At 43.2% G+C, this 25,967-nt stretch overlaps 1 protein-coding gene across 4 annotated transcripts in view; it reads left to right on the forward strand.

Annotated features, from left to right (window-relative positions):
• Positions 1-25,967, forward strand: part of LOC135506995 (lipopolysaccharide-responsive and beige-like anchor protein) — a 373,235-nt gene that overhangs the window by 337,564 nt on the left and 9,704 nt on the right. For all 4 annotated transcript variants that reach the window (XM_064926445.1, XM_064926448.1, XM_064926447.1 and 1 more), the window contains one exon: positions 18,542-18,709. In XM_064926445.1, coding sequence (XP_064782517.1) covers positions 18,542-18,709 — 168 coding nt within the window. The remainder of the gene's footprint in view (positions 1-18,541; positions 18,710-25,967) is intronic.

Genomic DNA, 25,967 nt, shown 5'->3' on the forward strand with positions numbered 1-25,967 from the left:
TAGGCAACTGACCAAGGTACAACCTTTATTGTAGAGCGACTTCAGAGTCCTATTCACTCCACTGCCCTTATGCATCTGTTCATTAAGACTTCAATATAGTCATCTGACCCAGGCACAGTCTTTATACTTATTTCCCCTACAGATTCTTATTATCTTCTCTGACTCAGGTGCAGCCCTGACAACATAGATCCATATGAACACTGTGTATGTCACTGACTCAGAATCAGTACTTATTCTAGAATCTAGAGCAACTTCAGAGTCTCATTATTCACTCCCCTTCACCCCATCAGAGCCCCGTGTTCTCAACTGATTCAGCCTTTACTACACAGCTCCATCTGAGCCCTGTGTTCTCAACTGATTCAGCCTTTACTACACAGCTCCATCTGAGCCCTGTGTTCTCAACTGATTCAGCCTTTACTACACAGCTCCATCTGAGCCCTGTGTTCTCAACTGATTCAGCCCTGTTTCAACTGACTACACAGCTCCATCTGAGCCCTGTGTTCTCAACTGATTCAGCCTTTACTACACAGCTCCATCTGAGCCCTGTGTTCTCAACTGATTCAGCCTTTACTACACAGCTCCATCTGAGCCCTGTGTTCTCAACTGATTCAGCCTTTACTACACAGCTCCATCTGAGTCCTGTGTTCTCAACTGATTCAGCCTTTACTACACAGCTCCATCTGAGTCCTGTGTTCTCAACTGATTCAGCCTTTACTACACAGCTCCATCTGAGTCCTGTGTTCTCAACTGATTCAGCCTTTACTACACAGCTCCATCAGAGCCCTGTGTTCTCAACTGATTCAGCCTTTACTACACAGCTCCATCAGAGCCCTGTGTTCTCAACTGATTCAGCCTTTACTACACAGCTCCATCTGAGTCCTGTGTTCTCAACTGATTCAGCCTTTACTACACAGCTCCATCAGAGCCCTGTGTTCTCAACTGATTCAGCCTTTACTACACAGCTCCATCTGAGTCCTGTGTTCTCAACTGATTCAGCCTTTACTACACAGCTCCATCTGAGCCCTGTGTTCTCAACTGATTCAGCCTTTACTACACAGCTCCATCAGAGCCCTGTGTTCTCAACTGATTCAGCCTTTACTACACAGCTCCATCTGAGTCCTGTGTTCTCAACTGATTCAGCCTTTACTACACAGCTCCATCTGAGCCCTGTGTTCTCAACTGATTCAGCCTTTACTACACAGCTCCATCTGAGTCCTGTGTTCTCAACTGATTCAGCCTTTACTACACAGCTCCATCAGAGCCCTGTGTGCTTCACTGACTCAGCCTTTACTACACAGCTCCATCTGAGTCCTCTCAACTGATTCAGCCTTTACTACACAGCTCCATCTGAGCCCTGTGTTCTCAACTGATTCAGCCTTTACTACACAGCTCCATCTGAGTCCTGTGTTCTCAACTGATTCAGCCTTTACTACACAGCTCCATCAGAGCCCTGTGTGCTTCACTGACTCAGCCTTTACTACACAGCTCCATCTGAGCCCTGTGTTCTCAACTGATTCAGCCTTTACTACACAGCTCCATCAGAGCCCTGTGTTCTCAACTGATTCAGCCTTTACTACACAGCTCCATCAGAGCCCTGTGTTCTCAACTGATTCAGCCTTTACTACACAGCTCCATCTGAGTCCTGTGTTCTCAACTGATTCAGCCTTTACTACACAGCTCCATCAGAGCCCTGTGTTCTCAACTGATTCAGCCTTTACTACACAGCTCCATCTGAGTCCTGTGTTCTCAACTGATTCAGCCTTTACTACACAGCTCCATCTGAGCCCTGTGTTCTCAACTGATTCAGCCTTTACTACACAGCTCCATCTGAGTCCTGTGTTCTCAACTGATTCAGCCTTTACTACACAGCTCCATCTGAGCCCTGTGTGCTTCACTGACTCAGCCTTTACTACACAGCTCCATCAGAGCCCTGTGTGCTTCACTGACTCAGCCTTTACTACACAGCTCCATCTGAGCCCTGTGTGCTTCACTGACTCAGCCTTTACTACACAGCTCCATCTGAGTCCTGTGTGCTTCACTGACTCAGCCTTTACTACACAGCTCCATCTGAGCCCTGTGTGTTTCACTGACTCAGCCTTTACTACACAGCTCCATCTGAGTCCTGTGTGTTTCACTGACTCAGGAAAAGCCTTTTTGTATTTTGCTCAACCCCAAATCAAATGTATTTATACATCAGCAGATGTTCCAAAGTGCTTATACAGAAACCCAGCCTAAAACTCCAAAAAGCAAGCAATGCAGATGTAGCAATGCACCCCTTCTGAGTGCTCTGTAGTCAACTGACCCAGGCACAGCCTTTCAAATATAGTTCCATCAGAGGCCTGTATTCTCCCCTGACCCGATTACAGCCCTTATTCTAGAGCGTCATTCAGTGTCCTATTAACTTCACCATTCATTTCACAGCCCCTAATCATCGGCCCTTCCACAAGACACCTACTCCATCAGGTACAGCCTTTATAGTAGGTGTAGGTATAGCCCTGTTTACTGTACTGACCCAGGTACAGCCTTTATAGTAGGTGTAGGTATAGCCCCATTAGAGCCCTGTTTACTGTACTGACCCAGATACAGCCTTTATAGTAGGTGTAGGTATAGCCCCATTAGAGCCCTGTTTACTGTACTGACCCAGGTACAGCCTTTATAGTAGGTGTAGGTATAGCCCCATTAGAGCCCTGTTTACTGTACTGACCCAGGTACAGCCTTTATAGTAGGTGTAGGTATAGCCCTGTTTACTGTACTGACCCAGGTACAGCCTTTATAGTAGGTGTAGGTATAGCCCCATTAGAGCCCTGTTTACTGTACTGACCCAGGTACAGCCTTTATAGTAGGTGTAGGTATAGCCCCATTAGAGCCCTGTTTACTGTACTGACCCAGGTACAGCCTTTATAGTAGGTGTAGGTATAGCCCCATTAGAGCCCTGTTTACTGTACTGACCCAGGTACAGCCTTTATAGTAGGTGTAGGTATAGCCCCATTAGAGCCCTGTTTACTGTACTGACCCAGGTACAGCCTTTATAGTAGGTGTAGGTATAGCCCCATTAGAGCCCTGTTTACTGTACTGACCCAGGTACAGCCTTTATAGTAGGTGTAGGTATAGCCCCATTAGAGCCCTGTTTACTGTACTGACCCAGGTACAGCCTTTATAGTAGGTGTAGGTATAGCCCCATTAGAGCCCTGTTTACTGTACTGACCCAGGTACAGCCTTTATAGTAGGTGTAGGTATAGCCCCATTAGAGCCCTGTTTACTGTACTGACCCAGGTACAGCCTTTATAGTAGGTGTAGGTATAGCCCCATTAGAGCCCTGTTTACTGTACTGACCCAGGTACAGCCTTTATAGTAGGTGTAGGTATAGCCCCATTAGAGCCCTGTTTACTGTACTGACCCAGGTACAGCCTTTATAGTAGGTGTAGGTATAGCCCCATTAGAGCCCTGTTTACTGTACTGACCCAGGTACAGCCTTTATAGTAGGTGTAGGTATAGCCCTGTTTACTGTACTGACCCAGGTATAGCCTTTATAGTAGGTGTAGTATATCCCGGCTCCGTCTCTATATATCCCGGCTCCGTCTCTCTATATCCCGGCTACGTCTCTCTATATCCCGGCTACGTCTCTATATATCCCGGCTACGTCTCTCTATATCCCGGCTCCGTCTCTCTATATCCCGGCTACGTCTCTCTATATCCCGGCTACGTCTCTCTATATCCCGGCTACGTCTCTCTATATCCCGGCTCCGTCTCTATATATCCCGGCTACGTCTCTATATCCCGGCTACGTCTCTATATATCCCGGCTACGTCTCTATATCCCGGCTCCGTCTCTCTATATCCCGGCTACGTCTCTCTATATCCCGGCTCCGTCTCTATATATCCCGGCTACGTCTCTATATATCCCGGCTACGTCTCTCTATATCCCGGCTCCGTCTCTCTATATCCCGGCTACGTCTCTCTATATCCCGGCTACGTCTCTATATATCCCGGCTCCGTCTCTCTATATCCCGGCTACGTCTCTCTATATCCCGGCTCCGTCTCTATATATCCCGGCTCCGTCTCTATATATCCCGGCTACGTCTCTCTATATCCCGGCTCCGTCTCTCTATATCCCGGCTCCGTCTCTATATATCCCGGCTACGTCTCTATATCCCGGCTACGTCTCTATATATCCCGGCTACGTCTCTATATCCCGGCTCCGTCTCTCTATATCCCGGCTACGTCTCTCTATATCCCGGCTCCGTCTCTATATATCCCGGCTCTGTCTCTATATATCCCTGCTACGTCTCTCTATATCCCGGCTCCGTCTCTATATATCCCGGCTACGTCTCTATATCCCGGCTACGTCTCTATATATCCCGGCTACGTCTCTATATATCCCGGCTACGTCTCTATATCCCGGCTACGTCTCTCTATATCCCGGCTACGTCTCTCTATATCCCGGCTCTGTCTCTATATATCCCGGCTACGTCTCTCTATATCCCGGCTACGTCTCTATATCCCGGCTCTGTCTCTATATATCCCGGCTCTGTCTCTCTATATCCCGGCTCCGTCTCTATATATCCCGGCTACGTCTCTATATATCCCGGCTCCGTCTCTATATATCCCGGCTCCGTCTCTATATATCCCGGCTCCGTCTCTATATATCCCGGCTCCGTCTCTATATATCCCGGCTCCGTCTCTATATATCCCGGCTACGTCTCTCTATATCCCGGCTCTGTCTCTATATATCCCGGCTACGTCTCTATATATCCCGGCTACGTCTCTATATCCCGGCTACGTCTCTCTATCCCGGCTACGTCTCTCTATATCCCGGCTACGTCTCTCTATATCCCGGCTCTGTCTCTCTATATCCCGGCTCTGTCTCTATATATCCCGGCTACGTCTCTCTATATCCCGGCTACGTCTCTATATATCCCGGCTACGTCTCTATATCCCGGCTACGTCTCTATATATCCCGGCTACGTCTCTATATATCCCGGCTACGTCTCTCTATATCCCGGCTCCGTCTCTGTATATCCCGGCTCCGTCTCTGTATATCCCGGCTCTGTCTCTATATATCCCGGCTACGTCTCTCTATATCCCGGCTCTGTCTCTATATATCCCGGCTACGTCTCTATATCCCGGCTCTGTCTCTATATATCCCGGCTCTGTCTCTCTATATCCCGACTCCGTCTCTCTATATCCCGACTCCGTCTCTATATATCCCGGCTACGTCTCTATATCCCGGCTACGTCTCTATATATCCTGGCTCTGTCTATATATCCCGGCTACGTCTCTATATCCCGGCTACGTCTCTATATCCCGGCTACGTCTCTATATCCCGGCTACGTCTCTATATCCCGGCTACGTCTCTATATATCCCGGCTCCGTCTCTATATATCCCGGCTCTGTCTCTATATATCCCGGCTACGTCTCTCTATATCCCGGCTCTGTCTCTCTATATCCCGGCTACGTCTCTATATCCCGGCTACGTCTCTCTATATCCCGGCTCCGTCTCTCTATATCCCGGCTACGTCTCTCTATATCCCGGCTCCGTCTCTGTATATCCCGGCTCCGTCTCTCTATATCCCGGCTACGTCTCTATATATCCCGGCTACGTCTCTATATCCCGGCTACGTCTCTCTATATCCCGGCTACGTCTCTCTATATCCCGGCTCCGTCTCTCTATATCCCGGCTCCGTCTCTCTATATCCCGGCTCCGTCTCTGTATATCCCGGCTCCGTCTCTCTATATCCCGGCTACGTCTCTATATATCCCGGCTACGTCTCTCTATATCCCGGCTCCGTCTCTGTATATCCCGGCTCCGTCTCTCTATATCCCGGCTCCGTCTCTATATATCCCGGCTACGTCTCTATATATCCCGGCTCCGTCTCTGTATATCCCGGCTCCGTCTCTCTATATCCCGGCTACGTCTCTCTATATCCCGGCTCCGTCTCTATATATCCCGGCTACGTCTCTATATATCCCGGCTACGTCTCTATATATCCCGGCTCCGTCTCTATATATCCAGGCTACGTCTCTATATATCCCGGCTACGTCTCTATATATCCCGGCTCCGTCTCTCTATATCCCGGCTCCGTCTCTCTATATCCCGGCTACGTCTCTCTATATCCCGGCTCCGTCTCTATATATCCCGGCTACGTCTCTATATATCCCGGCTACGTCTCTCTATATCCCGGCTCCGTCTCTATATATCCCGGCTCCGTCTCTATATATCCCGGCTACGTCTCTATATATCCCGGCTACGTCTCTATATATCCCGGCTACGTCTCTATATCCCGGCTACGTCTCTATATATCCCGGCTCTGTCTATATATCCCGGCTACGTCTCTATATCCCGGCTACGTCTCTATATCCCGGCTACGTCTCTATATCCCGGCTACGTCTCTATATCCCGGCTACGTCTCTATATCCCGGCTCCGTCTCTCTATATCCCGGCTCCGTCTCTATATATCCCGGCTCCGTCTCTCTATATCCCGGCTCCGTCTCTATATATCCCGGCTACGTCTCTATATATCCCGGCTACGTCTCTCTATATCCCGGCTACGTCTCTATATATCCCGGCTCTGTCTATATATCCCGGCTACGTCTCTCTATATCCCGGCTACGTCTCTCTATATCCCGGCTACGCCTCTATATCCCGGCTACGTCTCTATATATCCCGGCTACGTCTATATATCCCGGCTACGCCTCTATATCCCGGCTCGTCTCTATATCCCGGCTACGCCTCTATATCCCGGCTACGTCTCTATATCCCGGCTCCGTCTCTCTATCCCGGCTCCGTCTCTATATATCCCGGCTCCGTCTCTCTATATCCCGGCTCCGTCTCTATATATCCCGGCTCCGTCTCTATATCCCGGCTCCGTCTCTCTATATCCCGGCTCCGTCTCTATATATCCCGGCTCCGTCTCTCTATATCCCGGCTCTGTCTCTCTATATCCCGGCTCGTCTCTATATCCCGGCTACGCCTCTCTATATCCCGGCCCGTCTATATCTCTATATCCCGGCTACGCCTCTCTATATCCCGGCTACGCCTCTCTATATCCCGGCTACGCCTCTATATATCCCTGCTACGCCTCTCTATATCCCGGCTCCGTCTCTCTATATCCCGGCTCCGCCTCTATATATCCCGGCTCCGTCTCTATATATCCCGGCTCCGTCTCTATATATCCCGGCTACGTCTCTCTATATCCCGGCTCCGTCTCTGTATATCCCGGCTCCGTCTCTATATATCCCGGCTCCGTCTCTATATATCCCGGCTACGCCTCTATATATCCCGGCTACGCCTCTATATCCCGGCTCTGTCTCTATATATCCCGGCTACATCTCTCTATATCCCGGCTCCGTCTCTATATATCCCGGCTACGTCTCTATATATCCCGGCTACGTCTCTATATATCCCGGCTCCGTCTCTATATATCCCGGCTACGTCTCTATATATCCCGGCTACGTCTCTCTATATCCCGGCTCCGTCTCTATATCCCGGCTCCGTCTCTATATATCCCGGCTACGTCTCTATATATCCCGGCTACGTCTCTATATATCCCGGCTACGTCTCTATATATCCCGGCTACGTCTCTCTATATCCCGGCTCCGTCTCTCTATATCCCGGCTCCGTCTCTATATATCCCGGCTACGTCTCTATATATCCCGGCTACGTCTCTATATATCCCGGCTACGTCTCTATCCCCCAGCTCTCATCTACAACCCCATTCAGAACCACTCTGGAGATCTACAAAAGGCCTGTGAATCAATTTTGAAAGGCAGAGGCTCTCCCTCTCTCCATCTCCTGTAAAGGGGGAAGAGAGGGAGGGGAAGAGGGTCGGGGAAGAGAGAGACCATTGTGTGTCTGTCTCAGGGGTGTGCGACCGGAACACGAACATGGCTTTAATCTTACACGCGTTCAACAGCTGCTGTCCCGCTCCCCGTCGCCCCCCCAGGTTAAAGAATAGGACTGATTTGATCAATTTACTACACTTGATTTGGAAACAGCGACACTCTCCTCCCTCCCCACCTTGCTCATAGTGCCCTGTTGATTGAATGTAATCTGACATTGAAGTGGGTGGGGGTGTATTTAAAGGGATAGTTCTCCCAAGTTACATATTGGTTTCCTTAGCCTGTTAGTGGTCTATGGACAAGGTGTAACAGCAATCCATACTTATGTTTTAGCGTTTGTGGCACAAATACCATTACATAGCTATGATGTCTTGGTTAACTGTGTCTGTAAGAAGCTGAGCCAGAATGCGCACGTGGACACACACACAATTATCCCTCTCTTTATCCAGATAAAGGGTCATTATGAAACAGACAGTGAAGCTGACACCCAGACAGAAATGCACCCTGGGTTACAGAACAGTGAAGTGTGTCTGTAATACTAGATAAATATTCACCGACTGACTGTAGAGGTCACAGTATGACGAGGGTAAGGCCGGTTAGACAGCCGTGGTGCTGTTACTATGGGCCTGCAATCTGACAGCAATTACACACACACGTGCACATGTGCACACGCAAACACCAAGAGAAAATATTTACACAGATCAGTGTTAGACTGTGAGCTCATCTGGAAGGTGTACAATAGTTACTCCAGCAGACACATGCAACAACTATGTATATTAATGGTTCAAAAAGAGTGTTTTTACTCCAGCAGACACATGCAACAACTATGTATATTAATGGTTCAGAGAGAGTGTTTTTACTCCAACAGACACATGCAACAACTATGTATATTAATGGTTCAAAAAGAGTGTTTTTACTCCAGCAGACACATGCAACAACTATGTATATTAATGGTTCAGAGAGAGTGTTTTTACTCCAGCAGACACATGCAACAACTAGGTATATTAATGGTTCAGAGAGTGTGTTTTTACTCCAGCAGACACATGCAGGTATATTAATGGTTCAAAAAGAGTGTTTTTACTCCAGCAGACACATGCAACAACTAGGTATATTAATGGTTCAGAGAGAGTGTTTTTACTCCAGCAGACACATGCAACAACTAGGTATATTAATGGTTCAGAGAGTGTGTTTTTACTCCAGCAGACACATGCAGGTATATTAATGGTTCAGAGAGAGTGTTTTTACTCCAGCAGACACATGCAACAACTAGGTATATTAATGGTTCAGAGAGAGTGTTTTTACTCCAGCAGACACATGCAACAACTAGGTATATTAATGGTTCAGAGAGTGTGTTTTTACTCCAGCAGACACATGCAACAACTAGGTATATTAATGGTTCAGAGAGTGTGTTTTTACTCCAGCAGACACATGCAACAACTATGTATATTAATGGTTCAAAAAGAGTGTTTTTACTCCAGCAGACACATGCAACAACTATGTATATTAATGGTTCAAAAAGAGTGTTTTTACTCCAGCAGACACATGCAACAACTATGTATATTAATGGTTCAAAAAGAGTGTTTTTACTCCAGCAGACACATGCAACAACTATGTATATTAATGGTTCAAAAAGAGTGTTTTTACTCCAGCAGACACATGCAACAACTAGGTATATTAATGTTTCAGAGAGTGTGTTTTTACTCCAGCAGACACATGCAACAACTAGGTTTATTAATGGTTCAGAGAGAGTGTTTTTACTCCAGCAGACACATGCAACAACTATGTATATTAATGGTTCAGAGAGTGTGTTTTTACTCCAGCAGACACATGCAGGTATATTAATGGTTCAGAGAGAGTGTTTTTACTCCAGCAGACACATGCAGGTATATTAATGGTTCAGAGAGAGTGTTTTTACTCCAGCAGACACATGCAACAACTAGGTATATTAATGGTTCAGAGAGTGTGTTTTTACTCCAGCAGACACATGCAACAACTAGGTATATTAATGGTTCAGAGAGAGTGTTTTTACTCCAGCAGACACATGCAACAACTAGGTATATTAATGGTTCAGAGAGTGTGTTTTTACTCCAGCAGACACATGCAACAACTAGGTATATTAATGTTTCAGAGAGAGTGTTTTTACTCCAGCAGACACATGCAACAACTATTATATTAATGGTTCAGAGAGAGTGTTTTTACTCCAGCAGACACATGCAACAACTAGGTATATCAATGGTTCAGAGAGAGTGTTTTACTCCAGCAGACACATGCAACAACTAGGTATATTAATGGTTCAAAAAGAGTGTTTTTACTCCAGCAGACACATGCAACAACTAGGTATATTAATGGTTCAGAGAGAGTGTTTTTACTCCAGCAGACACATGCAACAACTAGGTATATTAATGGTTCAGAGAGTGTGTTTTTACTCCAGCAGACACATGCAACAACTAGGTATATTAATGGTTCAGAGAGAGTGTTTTTACTCCAGCAGACACATGCAGGTATATTAATGGTTCAGAGAGAGTGTTTTTACTCCAGCAGACACATGCAACAACTAGGTATATTAATGGTTCAGAGAGAGTGTTTTTACTCCAGCAGACACATGCAACAACTATGTATATTAATGGTTCAAAAAGAGTGTTTTTACTCCAGCAGACATATGCAACAACTAGGTATATTAATGGTTCAGAGAGAGTGTTTTTACTCCAGCAGACACATGCAACAACTATGTATATTAATGGTTCAAAAAGAGTGTTTTTACTCCAGCAGACATATGCAACAACTAGGTATATTAATGTTTCAGAGAGAGTGTTTTTACTCCAGCAGACACATGCAACAACTAGGTATATTAATGGTTCAGAGAGAGTGTTTTTACTCCAGCAGACACATGCAGGTATATTAATGGTTCAGAGAGAGTGTTTTTACTCCAGCAGACACATGCAACAACTAGGTATATTAATGGTTCAGAGAGTGTGTTTTTACTCCAGCAGACACATGCAACAACTATGTATATTAATGGTTCAAAAAGAGTGTTTTTACTCCAGCAGACACATGCAACAACTAGGTATATTAATGGTTCAGAGAGTGTGTTTTTACTCCAGCAGACACATGCAACAACTATGTATATTAATGGTTCAAAAAGAGTGTTTTTACTCCAGCAGACACATGCAACAACTAGGTATATTAATGTTTCAGAGAGAGTGTTTTACTCCAGCAGACACATGCAGGTATATTAATGGTTCAGAGAGTGTGTTTTTACTCCAGCAGACACATGCAACAACTAGGTATATTCATGTTTCAGAGAGTGTGTTTTACTCCAGCAGACACATGCAGGTATATTAATGGTTCAGAGAGAGTGTTTTTACTCCAGCAGACACATGCAACAACTAGGTATATTAATGGTTCAGAGAGAGTGTTTTTACTCCAGCAGACACATGCAACAACTAGGTATATTAATGGTTCAGAGAGTGTGTTTTTACTCCAGCAGACACATGCAACAACTAGGTATATTAATGGTTCAGAGAGAGTGTTTTTACTCCAGCAGACACATGCAGGTATATTAATGGTTCAGAGAGAGTGTTTTTACTCCAGCAGACACATGCAACAACTAGGTATATTAATGGTTCAGAGAGTGTGGTTTTACTCCAGCAGACACATGCAACAACTAGGTATATTAATGGTTCAGAGAGAGTGTTTTTACTCCAGCAGACACATGCAACAACTAGGTATATTAATGTTTCAGAGAGAGTGTTTTACTCCAGCAGACACATGCAACAACTAGGTATATTAATGGTTCAGAGAGAGTGTTTTTACTCCAGCAGACACATGCAACAACTAGGTATATTAATGGTTCAGAGAGTGTGTTTTTACTCCAGCAGACACATGCAACAACTAGGTATATTAATGGTTCAGAGAGAGTGTTTTTACTCCAGCAGACACATGCAACAACTAGGTATATTAATGTTTCAGAGAGTGTGTTTTACTCCAGCAGACACATGCAGGTATATTAATGGTTCAGAGAGTGTGTTTTTACTCCAGCAGACACATGCAACAACTAGGTATATTAATGGTTCAGAGAGTGTGTTTTTACTCCAGCAGACACATGCAACAACTAGGTATATTAATGGTTCAGAGAGTGTGTTTTTACTCCAGCAGACACATGCAGGTATATTAATGGTTCAGAGAGAGTGTTTTTACTCCAGCAGACACATGCAACAACTAGGTATATTAATGGTTCAGAGAGTGTGTTTTTACTCCAGCAGACACATGCAACAACTAGGTATATTAATGGTTCAGAGAGAGTGTTTTTACTCCAGCAGACACATGCAACAACTAGGTATATTAATGGTTCAGAGAGAGTGTTTTTACTCCAGCAGACACATGCAACAACTAGGTATATTAATGGTTCAGAGAGTGTGTTTTTACTCCAGCAGACACATGCAGGTATATTAATGGTTCAGAGAGAGTGTTTTTACTCCAGCAGACACATGCAGGTATATTAATGGTTCAGAGAGTGTGTTTTTACTCCAGCAGACACATGCAACAACTAGGTATATTAATGGTTCAGAGAGAGTGTTTTTACTCCAGCAGACACATGCAACAACTAGGTATATTAATGTTTCAGAGAGTGTGTTTTTACTCCAGCAGACACATGCAGGTATATTAATGGTTCAGAGAGTGTGTTTTTACTCCAGCAGACACATGCAGGTATATTAATGGTTCAGAGAGAGTGTTTTTACTCCAGCAGACACATGCAACAACTAGGTATATTAATGGTTCAGAGAGTGTGTTTTTACTCCAGCAGACACATGCAACAACTAGGTATATTAATGGTTCAGAGAGTGTGTTTTTACTCCAGCAGACACATGCAACAACTAGGTATATTAATGGTTCAGAGAGAGTGTTTTTACTCCAGCAGACACATGCAACAACTAGGTATATTAATGGTTCAGAGAGTGTTTTTACTCCAGCAGACACATGCAACAACTAGGTATATTAATGGTTCAGAGAGAGTGTTTTTACTCCAGCAGACACATGCAGGTATATTAATGGTTCAGAGAGTGTGTTTTTACTCCAGCAGACACATGCAACAACTAGGTATATTAATGGTTCAGAGAGAGTGTTTTTACTCCAGCAGACACATGCAACAACTAGGTATATTAATGGTTCAGAGAGTGTGTTTTTACTCCAGCAGACACATGCAACAACTATGTATATTAATGGTTCAGAGAGTGTGTTTTTACTCCAGCAGACACATGCAACAACTATGTATATTAATGGTTCAGAGAGAGTGTTTTTACTCCAGCAGACACATGCAACAACTAGGTATATTAATGGTTCAGAGAGTGTTTTTACTCCAGCAGACACATGCAACAACTAGGTATATTAATGGTTCAGAGAGAGTGTTTTTACTCCAGCAGACACATGCAACAACTAGGTATATTAATGGTTCAGAGAGTGTGTTTTTACTCCAGCAGACACATGCAACAACTAGGTATATTAATGGTTCAGAGAGAGTGTTTTTACTCCAGCAGACACATGCAGGTATATTAATGGTTCAGAGAGAGTGTTTTTACTCCAACAGACACATGCAACAACTATGTATATTAATGGTTCAGAGAGTGTGTTTTTACTCCAGCAGACACATGCAACAACTCTATGTATATTAATGGTTCAGAGAGAGTGTTTTTACTCCAGCAGACACATGCAACAACTAGGTATATTAATGGTTCAGAGAGTGTGTTTTTACTCCAGCAGACACATGCAGGTATATTAATGGTTCAGAGAGAGTGTTTTTACTCCAGCAGACACATGCAACAACTAGGTATATTAATGGTTCAGAGAGTGTGTTTTTACTCCAGCAGACACATGCAACAACTAGGTATATTAATGGTTCAGAGAGTGTGTTTTTACTCCAGCAGACACATGCAACAACTATGTATATTAATGGTTCAGAGAGAGTGTTTTTACTCCAGCAGACACATGCAACAACTAGGTATATTAATGGTTCAGAGAGTGTGTTTTTACTCCAGCAGACACATGCAACAACTAGGTATATTAATGGTTCAGAGAGAGTGTTTTTACTCCAGCAGACACATGCAGGTATATTAATGGTTCAGAGAGAGTGTTTTTACTCCAACAGACACATGCAACAACTATGTATATTAATGGTTCAGAGAGTGTGTTTTTACTCCAGCAGACACATGCAACAACTATGTATATTAATGGTTCAGAGAGAGTGTTTTTACTCCAGCAGACACATGCAACAACTAGGTATATTAATGGTTCAGAGAGTGTGTTTTTACTCCAGCAGACACATGCAGGTATATTAATGGTTCAGAGAGAGTGTTTTTACTCCAGCAGACACATGCAACAACTAGGTATATTAATGGTTCAGAGAGTGTGTTTTTACTCCAGCAGACACATGCAACAACTAGGTATATTAATGGTTCAGAGAGTGTGTTTTTACTCCAGCAGACACATGCAACAACTATGTATATTAATGGTTCAGAGAGAGTGTTTTTACTCCAGCAGACACATGCAACAACTAGGTATATTAATGGTTCAGAGAGTGTTTTTACTCCAGCAGACACATGCAACAACTAGGTATATTAATGGTTCAGAGAGTGTGTTTTTACTCCAGCAGACACATGCAGGTATATTAATGGTTCAGAGAGTGTGTTTTTACTCCAGCAGACACATGCAACAACTAGGTATATTAATGGTTCAGAGAGTGTGTTTTTACTCCAGCAGACACATGCAGGTATATTAATGGTTCAGAGAGAGTGTTTTTACTCCAGCAGACACATGCAGGTATATTAATGTTTCAGAGAGAGTGTTTTTACTCCAGCAGACACATGCAACAACTAGGTATATTAATGGTTCAGAGAGAGTGTTTTTACTCCAGCAGACACATGCAGGTATATTAATGGTTCAGAGAGTGTGTTTTTACTCCAGCAGACACATGCAACAACTAGGTATATTAATGGTTCAGAGAGAGTGTTTTTACTCCAGCAGACACATGCAACAACTATGTATATTAATGGTTCAGAGAGAGTGTTTTTACTCCAGCAGACACATGCAACAACTAGGTATATTAATGGTTCAGAGAGTGTGTTTTTACTCCAGCAGACACATGCAGGTATATTAATGGTTCAGAGAGTGTGTTTTTACTCCAGCAGACACATGCAACAACTAGGTATATTAATGGTTCAGAGAGTGTGTTTTTACTCCAGCAGACACATGCAGGTATATTAATGGTTCAGAGAGAGTGTTTTTACTCCAGCAGACACATGCAGGTATATTAATGTTTCAGAGAGAGTGTTTTTACTCCAGCAGACACATGCAACAACTAGGTATATTAATGGTTCAGAGAGAGTGTTTTTACTCCAGCAGACACATGCAGGTATATTAATGGTTCAGAGAGTGTGTTTTTACTCCAGCAGACACATGCAACAACTAGGTATATTAATGGTTCAGAGAGTGTTTTTACTCCAGCAGACACATGCAACAACTAGGTATATTAATGGTTCAGAGAGTGTGTTTTTACTCCAGCAGACACATGCAACAACTAGGTATATTAATGGTTCAGAGAGAGTGTTTTTACTCCAGCAGACACATGCAACAACTAGGTATATTAATGGTTCAGAGAGTGTGTTTTTACTCCAGCAGACACATGCAACAACTATGTATATTAATGGTTCAGAGAGAGTGTTTTTACTCCAGCAGACACATGCAACAACTAGGTATATTAATGGTTCAGAGAGAGTGTTTTTACTCCAGCAGACACATGCAGGTATATTAATGGTTCAGAGAGAGTGTTTTTACTCCAGCAGACACATGCAGGTATATTAATGGTTCAGAGAGTGTGTTTTTACTCCAGCAGACACATGCAGGTATATTAATGGTTCAGAGAGAGTGTTTTTACTCCAGCAGACACATGCAACAACTAGGTATATTAATGGTTCAGAGAGAGTGTTTTTACTCCAGCAGACACATGCAACAACTAGGTATATTAATGGTTCAGAGAGTGTGTTTTTACTCCAGCAGACACATGCAACAACTATGTATATTAATGGTTCAGAGAGAGTGTTTTTACTCCAGCAGACACATGCAACAACTAGGTATATTAATGGTTCAGAGAGTGTGTTTTTACTCCAGCAGACACATGCAGGTATATTAATGGTTCAGAGAGAGTGTTTTTACTCCAGCAGACACATGCAGGTATATTAATGGTTCAGAGAGTGTTTTTACTCCAGCAGACACATGCAACAACTAGGTATATTAATGGTTCAGAGAGTGTGTTTTTACTCCAGCAGACACATGCAACAACTAGGTATATTAATGGTTCAGAGAGTGTGTTTTTACTCCAGCAGACACATGCAACAACTAGGTATATTAATGGTTCAGAGAGTGTGTTTTTACTCCAGCAGACACATGCAACAACTAGGTATATTAATGGTTCAGAGAGTGTTTTTACTCCAGCAGACACATGCAACAACTAGGTATATTAATGGTTCAGAGAGAGTGTTTTTACTCCAGCAGACACATGCAACAACTAGGTATATTAATGGTTCAGAGAGTGTGTTTTTACTCCAGCAGACACATGCAGGTATATTAATGGTTCAGAGAGTGTGTTTTTACTCCAGCAGACACATGCAACAACTAGGTATATTAATGGTTCAGAGAGTGTGTTTTTACTCCAGCAGACACATGCAGGTATATTAATGGTTCAGAGAGTGTGTTTTTACTCCAGCAGACACATGCAACAACTAGGTATATTAATGGTTTGTGTTTTTACTCCAGCAGACACATGCAGGTGTTTTTTTTACTCCAGCAGACACATGCAGGTATATTAATGTTTCAGAGAGTGTTTTTACTCCAGCAGACACATGCAACAACTAGGTATATTAATGTTTCAGAGAGTGTTTTTACTCCAGCAGACACATGCAGGTATATTAATGGTTCAGAGAGTGTGTTTTTACTCCAGCAGACACATGCAACAACTAGGTATATTAATGGTTCAGAGAGTGTGTTTTTACTCCAGCAGACACATGCAGGTATATTAATGGTTCAGAGAGTGTGTTTTTACAGCAGACACATGCAGGTATATTAATGGTTCAGAGAGAGTGTTTTTACTCCAGCAGACACATGCAACAACTAGGTATATTAATGGTTCAGAGAGTGTGTTTTTACTCCAGCAGACACATGCAGGTATATTAATGGTTCAGAGAGTGTGTTTTTACTCCAGCAGACACATGCAGGTATATTAATGGTTCAGAGAGAGTGTTTTTACTCCAGCAGACACATGCAACAACTAGGTATATTAATGGTTCAGAGAGAGTGTTTTTACTCCAGCAGACACATGCAGGTATATTAATGGTTCAGAGAGAGTGTTTTTACTCCAGCAGACACATGCATATATTAATGGTTCAGAGAGTGTGTTTTTACTCCAGCAGACACATGCAGGTATATTAATGGTTCAGAGAGAGTGTTTTTACTCCAGCAGACACATGCAACAACTAGGTATATTAATGGTTCAGAGAGAGTGTTTTTACTCCAGCAGACACATGCAACAACTAGGTATATTAATGGTTCAGAGAGAGTGTTTTTACTCCAGCAGACACATGCAGGTATATTAATGGTTCAGAGAGAGTGTTTTTACTCCAGCAGACACATGCAACAACTAGGTATATTAATGGTTCAGAGAGTGTGTTTTTACTCCAGCAGACACATGCAGGTATATTAATGGTTCAGAGAGAGTGTTTTTACTCCAGCAGACACATGCAACAACTAGGTATATTAATGTTTCAGAGAGAGTGTTTTTACTCCAGCAGACACATGCAGGTATATTAATGGTTCAGAGAGAGTGTTTTTACTCCAGCAGACACATGCAACAACTAGGTATATTAATGGTTCAGAGAGTGTGTTTTTACTCCAGCAGACACATGCAGGTATATTAATGGTTCAGAGAGAGTGTTTTTACTCCAGCAGACACATGCAACAACTATGTATATTAATGGTTCAGAGAGAGTGTTTTTACTCCAGCAGACACATGCAACAACTAGGTATATTAATGGTTCAGAGAGAGTGTTTTTACTCCAGCAGACACATGCAACAACTAGGTATATTAATGGTTCAGAGAGAGTGTTTTTACTCCAGCAGACACATGCAACAACTATGTATATTAATGGTTCAGAGAGAGTGTTTTTACTCCAGCAGACACATGCAACAACTAGGTATATTAATGGTTCAGAGAGAGTGTTTTTACTCCAGCAGACACATGCAACAACTAGGTATATTAATGGTTCAGAGAGAGTGTTTTTACTCCAGCAGACACATGCAACAACTAGGTATATTAATGGTTCAGAGAGAGTGTTTTTGCTCCAGCAGACACATGCAACAACTATGTATATTAATGGTTCAGAGAGAGTGTTTTTTTGCTCAGCACATTTGTTTGCAAGTAGATGGTTTATATGATGGAATATTGAGACATTTTATGTTAATGACAGTTTTATACATGTTATTTTAGAACGTTTGCCATTAGTGTTGTTGCTGTAATACTATTATAAATTGTGTAGCTTGTATGTCAAGTGCCAAATACAGTACTTCAAGTACTGTAAAATAAATTGCTACTGTATTTTAATATTTCATAACTCGAATAAAAATCAGGGCTGTGGCTCATATGTTGTGTGTGTTTCCAGGGAAGCTGACCCAGATAGTGTTTGGTCACCGTGACGTGGTGACGTGTCTGGCCAGGTCTGAGTCGTACATCGGAGGGGACTGCTACGTCCTATCAGGCTCCAGAGACGCCACGTTACTGCTCTGGTACTGGAACGGAAAACACAGCAGCATCGGAGAGAACCCCGGAAGTGAGTACACTCCTTATGCTGGGGGGGGGGAAATCCTACAGTAACATGACAAGTAAGTCTGCGTTTACACAGGGCAGCCCAATTCAGATTTTTTTTATTTTTTTACTAATTGGTCTTTTGACCAATCAGATCAGGTCTTTTGCTAATAATTGGGAAAACAATCAGAATTGGGCTGCCTGTGTAAAGTACCACACTGTCGCCCAGAACCCTCTCTCTCAGAGACAGGTCTGACTGTATTTACGGCCCCAGACTGTAAAGTAACAACTAGTTTCAGCTGACCACACTAGGTCTCCTACACACAGATTGGATTTCAGGGAACTGACTGTGGGCAAGAAATGGCCTCTCGCTCGTGTGTGTGTGTGTGTGTGTGTGTGTGTGTGTGTGTGTGTGTGTGTGTGTGTGTGTGTGTGTGTGTGTGTGTGTGTTAGAAAGTTGGTGTGTGTGAGGGAACGTTAGTGTGTGTGTTGTCCCTCCATGTGTGTGAAAGTGAGAGTCCGAGGCCCACTGAGAGACGTTAAATGTGACGTGGGGGTCGCTGGTCACATGAAAGCCCACCACCTTCCATCTGATGCGGGGTTCGAACAGTCATGAGAAGTGCAAAACGTTACTGTTGGGGGCCGCCCCTTACAGCCCTTACTCTTACTCTTACCATGACATATGACACGGACCGTGATGATCAAAGGACCTAACACAGCACAGAGCAGTGAGAGTCACTGCCTCCATGGTACTAATTTGGCTGGCTTAGAGACCTTACATCCCGTTAAGTGCTCTGCTACAAATGGACTGCAATTTATGACAAATTGTGATTTGGTTAATAAGACGCATCGGTTGTTGATCTGGAACACGGAACGTTAGATGACAGCGTGTCACTGACCTCATCTGGTGTTGTGGAGGTGGACGTGGCAGTCTTTCCCACCACCAGTGGAATTTACCAAGAGGTGTTTCTAAAACTAAAATGATCCAGAAGTGTGGTACATGGCTACGGGAAGGTGGGCATGTTGCTTAAGTTACAAAATACAGACTTTTGATTTTGACTGCTATTTTACAGATTTTGACTGCTATTTTACAGATTTTGACTGCTATTTTACAGATTTTGTATTTTATAGATTTTGACTGCTATTTTACAGATTTTGACTGCTATTTTACAGATTTTGACTGCTATTTTACAGATTTTGGCTGCTATTTTACAGATTTGGCTGCTATTTTACAGATTTGTGATTTATTTAGCAGTCGAGGTATTCCTTGTTTCCAAGGTGTAAATTATCATTGTTCCGCATATTCGGTTAATTCTAAATGATATAAATGAGTAAATGTATAATATATTACCATATGAGGTTATTACTTCACACATGGATGATTGCATCACTCTGAGGACAATCAGTAGAAATGTACATTTCATTAATAAAACATGCATACTGTGGGCTGTGTTAATTTATACCAAATAGATCAAACAAGAAAAGATGATTACATTCTACATACATTAAATGATGTGTGTTCCTTATGAATCCCCAATTCCACATGGGCTACGCATGACTTTAAGGTTGGCAGATTTGATTGAATGGGGCAGTTGGTATAGGTCTCGGGTATCTGTTTCGATATGTAGGTTGTTCTTCCCCTGCCTCAGGCAGTGCCAGTTTGCATGGTGTACAGTCTAGTAGTGAATCTAGCGTGTGTGTTTGTATAAAGTGTGTGTACAGTGCCTTCAGAAAGTATTCATACCCCTTGACTTATTCCACCTTTTGTTGTTACAGCCTGAATTCAAAATGGATTAAATGTCATTTTTTTCTCTTACCCATCTACACTCAATACCCCATAATGACAAATAGAAAACGTGATTTTCGAAATGTTACCAAAGTTATTGATAATGAAATACAGAAATATCTTATTTACATAAGTATTCACACCCCTGAGTCAATACTTTTTAGAAGCAGTCTTTCTGGGTACGTCTCTAAGAGCTTTCCACACCTGCATTGTGCAACATTTGCCCATTTATTATTTTCAGAATTCTTCAAGCTCTTGCCAAATTGGTTGTCGATCATTGCTAGACAACCATTTTCAGGTCTTGCCATAGATTTTCAAGTAGATTTAAGTCAAACTGTATCTCGGCAACTCAAGAACATTCAATGTCGTCTTGGTAAGCAACTCCAGTGTATATTTGGACTTGTGTTTTAGGTTATTATCCTGCTGAAAGGTGAATTTGTCTGGTGGACAGCAGACTGAACCATGTTTTCCTCTAGGATTTTGCCTGTGCTTAGCTCCACTACATTTGTCTTTTTTCCTGTTTAACTCCCCAGTCCATAATGATTGCAAGCATACCCATAACATGATGCAGCCACTAATATGCTGGAAAATATGAAGAGTGGTACTCAGTAATGTGTTGTATTGGATTTGCCCCAAACATAACACTTTGTATTCAGGACAACAAGTTAATTGCTTTGTCACATTTTTTTGCATTATTACTTTAGTGCCTTGTTGCAAACAGGATGGATGTTTGGGAGTATTTGTATTATGTACAGGCATCCTTATTTTCCCTCTGTCAATTAGGTCAATTATTGTGGAGTAACTAAAATGTTGTTGATCCATCCTCAGTTTTCTACTATCACAGCCAATTAACTCTGTAACTGTTTTAAAGTCACCACTGGCCTCATGGTGAAATCCCTGAGCGGTTTCCTTCCTCTCTGGCAACTAAGTTAGGAAAGACACCTGTATCTTTGTCGTGACTGGGTGTATTGATACACAATCCAAAGTGTAACTTCACCATGCTCGAATGGATATTCAATGTCTTTTTAATAAAAATATAAAAAGTTGTATCTACCAATAGTAGGTGCCCTTATTTGCGAGGCATTGGGAATCCTTCCTGGTCTTTGTGGTTGAATCGGCGTTTGAAATTCACTGCTCGACTGGGGGACCTTACAGATAATTGTATGTGTGGGGAACAGAGATCGGAGATCATGAACAGAGATCATGATTTAAAAATCATGTTAAACACTAAGTCCATGCAACCTGTTGTGACTTTTTAAACATTTCTACTACTGAACTAATTTAGGCTTGCCATAACAAAGGGCTTGAATACTTATTGACTCAAGGCATTTCAGCTTTTCATTTGTAAAAAATATTTATAAACATAATACCACTTTGATATCATGGGGTATTGGGTGTTGACCTGTGACACATTTTTAAAAATTTGATAATTTTTTTGTTCAGTCTATAACTCAACAAAATGTGGAAAAAGTCAAGCAGTGTAAATACATTTCTGAAGGCTCTGTATCTGTATATGTGCATCTGTTATTCTTCAGCCTGAGCCAGCCTGCGTTGTGTACAGGGTAGTTTGTGTGAATCAAGTGTGTCTCGGTCTCTCTCTCTCTGTCTGTCTGTCTCGGTCTCTCTGTCTCTCTCTCTCTGTCTGTCTGTCCCGGTCTCTCTGTCTCTCTCTCTCTCTGTCTGTCTGTCTCGGTCTCTCTGTCTCGGTCTCTCTGTCTCTCTCTCTCTGTCTCTCTCTCTCTGTCTCTCTGTCTCGGTCTCTCTGTGTCTCTGTCTCTCGGTCTCTCTGTGTCGTCTCGTCTCTCTGTGTCGTCTCTCTGTGTCGGTCTCTCTGTGTCGGTCTCTCTGTGTCGGTCTCTCTGTGTCGGTCTCTCTGTGTCGGTCTCTCTGTGTCGGTCTCTCTGTGTCGGTCTCTCTGTGTCGGTCTCTGAGTGTGTGTGCATCTGTTATTCTCCAGCCTGCCAGATTCTGCATGGTGCAGCAGTGAGTTTTAGCAGCAGTACTTTAATCAGTCCGGCCCACCACCACAATATGATGCTCCATTGCTCTAGACCGCAGCAGGGTCTGCTAACCATAGGGCACGAACGAACACACACACCAGAAATTCCTTTATTCTCCCGCCAAACACAGTGCTTTCAAGTTCAGACCCCAAACACACACGCACACACACACACAGACACACAAGCTAGTTCCTGTTTAGCTGCTGGCTGACACAAATTAGCCTTCTCTGTGCCAAATGTGTCTGCAGTATCCAAATGTTTCATTTGCACACACACACAATCAGTGCCTGATCCGTACACTCTTCTCTGTGTGAGTGAGTGAAGAGCAGTATAGAGCATGCACATGTGGGAGGGGATTCTGCAGACTATACTGACCTCTGGTGGCTCAACGGTAGAACACACAGGTTTATGGGTCGACCCCCCCACACATTTTAAACCTTTACTTTTTAATAAAGATACATTTAGGAAGTAGCCTCTAGATAATCATTCAGTGAACAACAGCTGAAATTACATATTTTTTCTCTCTAAGCATTACACAAACACAAACACATGTATCTTTCCCCAGGTAAATGATACCCTTCTCAGTACAAACACACACACACACACACACACACACACACACACACACACACACACACACACACACACACACACACACACACACACACACACACACACACACACACACACACACACACACACTTTTATCTTTCCCCAGGTAAATGATACCCTTCTCAGTACAAACACACACACACACACACACACACACACACACACACACACACACACACACACACACACACACACACACACACACACACCTTTCTCTTTCCCCAGGTAAGTGATACTCTTTTCAGTCTACACATACGTACACATACGTTAGCAGTTTTGGTTTTATGTATTATATTGTAATCAGATGTCTGCCTAATGCAAACCAAATGGTGGTGAGCAGCTCAAAAGGTTAAACGATACACCAATATATCAGTTTTATTGATCTTCCACGGGCAAAATCCGACATCACGCTTTAATCCTCGCCGTTGTAGGACATAAATCAGCATTTCTGACGTTTAGGGTGTTTGACAGTTAACTTAATGAAATCTATACATGGAGAGATCATGACCTGTTGGTCTGGTGTGGCCACAGTGTCAGCATGGTGGAGCGTAGTTGGAAAGTCGTCAGGGTGCCTGCCTGGGCCTTTAAAAGCCGTTAAAATAATTCACTGAAATGAACTTAAAGGGGTTGTCCATCATACCAGGAGCCTTTTTACTTTACAGGGGAGGTCAGTGGAGGTACAGAACGTTCTGCCTTGACCGTGTTTAGGGTTACTACCCACCAAGCTGAAGGCAGTTAGTGTATCAGAGGAGTCTGCACTAAGAAAGATTTACACACGTTGTGTTTTTACTCCAGAAAGTTCAGGAGTCAGTCATTTATGTGTATTGAGTTAAACTTAACCAAAGTCTAATTCAATTGCGGAGTGAAGTTGTTAAATGTGCAGTCAAAATACAATCAATTGGTTAAATGGCTATATAGTCAGCACATCAATCAGTCAGCTAGGTGTGTTCTCCTGCAACACCAATGGTTAAAATAGTCAGCTATCTCCTAGGAACATGTGTTCTCTACAACATCAATGGTTAACATAGTCAGCTATCTCCTAGGTGTGTTCCCTGCAACATCAATGGTTAACATAGTCAGCTATCTCCTAGGTGTGTTCCCTGCAACATCAATGGTTAACATAGTCAGCTATCTCCTAGGTGTGTTCCCTACAACATCAGTGGTGAACATAGTCAGCTATCTCCTAGGTGTGTTCTCTACAACATCAATGGTGAACATAGTCAGCTATCTCCTAGGTGTGTTCTCTACAACATCAATGGTGAACATAGTCAGCTATCTCCTAGGTGTGTTCTCTACAACATCAATGGTGAACATAGTCAGCTATCTCCTAGGTGTGTTCTCTACAACATCAATGGTGAACATAGTCAGCTATCTCCTAGGTGTGTTCTCTACAACATCAGTGGTGAACATAGTCAGCTATCTCCTAGGTGTGTTCTCTACAACATCAATGGTGAACATAGTCAGCTATCTCCTAGGTGTGTTCTCTACAACATCAATGGTTAAAATAGTCAGCTATCTCCTAGCTGTGTTCTCTACAACATCACTCCTCAGAACGTGCTGTTCCAATCCTCAAGGCTCAGCAAAGTAACAGCATATTCTATAGGTGGCTCCCATGTAAAACAATTCGGTATTTAACAACCATGTCCATTCTAGCTTTTCCATTTCTATGACTTCCTTCTTGAAGTGCTGTCTGTCGGTCTGTCTCCTGCTGTAGTTGAACTTGACCCCGTCCTCTCCTCTGTTTGAGAAGACCCAGGGCACCGTGCGAGACGTGGCGTTGAGACGCCCTCTGTCTGATAGTGACCTCCTAATGAACTGCAGTGTGGGACTGACTGTGGTACAGTGCATTAGCAGCTTTACTATGACCTCTGACCTCTCACCTCACATCAAAGGGAGCAGGGGTCAGCTGGGACCCCCTGTTAAACACCAATATTATCAGTGCAGCAACCTGGCTCCTGTAAAGCACCACAAAATGGCAGGCAGACTTTACCATCCCTCAGAGAGAGAGAGGGAGGCAGGAAGGGATAGAGGGAGTGTGAGGGGGGGGTAAGGTTTGACTCTTTCTACTCTGCAGTGCATGTCCGTTGGCTGTATTTGCTTAACAAGTTTCATCACTGACTGATGTAGTGGTCAACATTGTGGTATATCCAACACTGGGCAGTACCAGTATTGGCAGGACAGGTGTTGATTGGTTGGAGCTAACCCAGAGCAGAACTCTTGTTTGGGCTCTTGTCTCTGATGGCTCAGCCCAACGCAAGTGAATGATGGGCTGTTCTTTTTGGCACATCTCTTTCTCTTCTCTCTCTCCTCCTCATCTCCTTAAGGACGGTGTCAGAGCCCAGTCTCTTGTCTGGAGGCATCTGGAGTTGGTTAGGCTCTTCTGGGGGAGTACAGTGTATTAAAGGAAGAGGGAGACTGTTAGTGACAAGTGTTGGAGAGAGAGAGTGGAGATGCTATCGCTAGAGTCCTGTCTGTTTGCTGAGAGGGGTGGGGGTGAGTTGGGAGTGTGTCTGGTCTGGGTCTCTGATGATGAATAATTATTCTAGAATAAATGGCAGCTACTATGCTCTAGTTCCAGTGATGTCAGAGTCCACCACATTGCCACCCACTCTTAAATAAGGACCAATTCTCACAACCACCCCACACCCAGTGGCTAAAACCACTGACAGTTATGATGAGAGCTCGTCAGAATCACTCTGCATTGTTTTATAGCCAGAGCACATACTCTGACAACATGTTGCCATTCATTTCTGAATTTTTCATTTCTATGTGGTGAAATGCATGACCATAAAGTGAGTCTTCCACTTTGAATATTCCAAGCATCACATTCTGAGGCATTATGACTTATAGGAAAAATGTTTGTGGATTTACCGCCCTCTAGTGGC

Source organism: Oncorhynchus masou, chromosome 20 (assembly GCF_036934945.1).
Source record: "Oncorhynchus masou masou isolate Uvic2021 chromosome 20, UVic_Omas_1.1, whole genome shotgun sequence".
Lineage (NCBI taxonomy): Eukaryota > Metazoa > Chordata > Actinopteri > Salmoniformes > Salmonidae > Oncorhynchus > Oncorhynchus masou.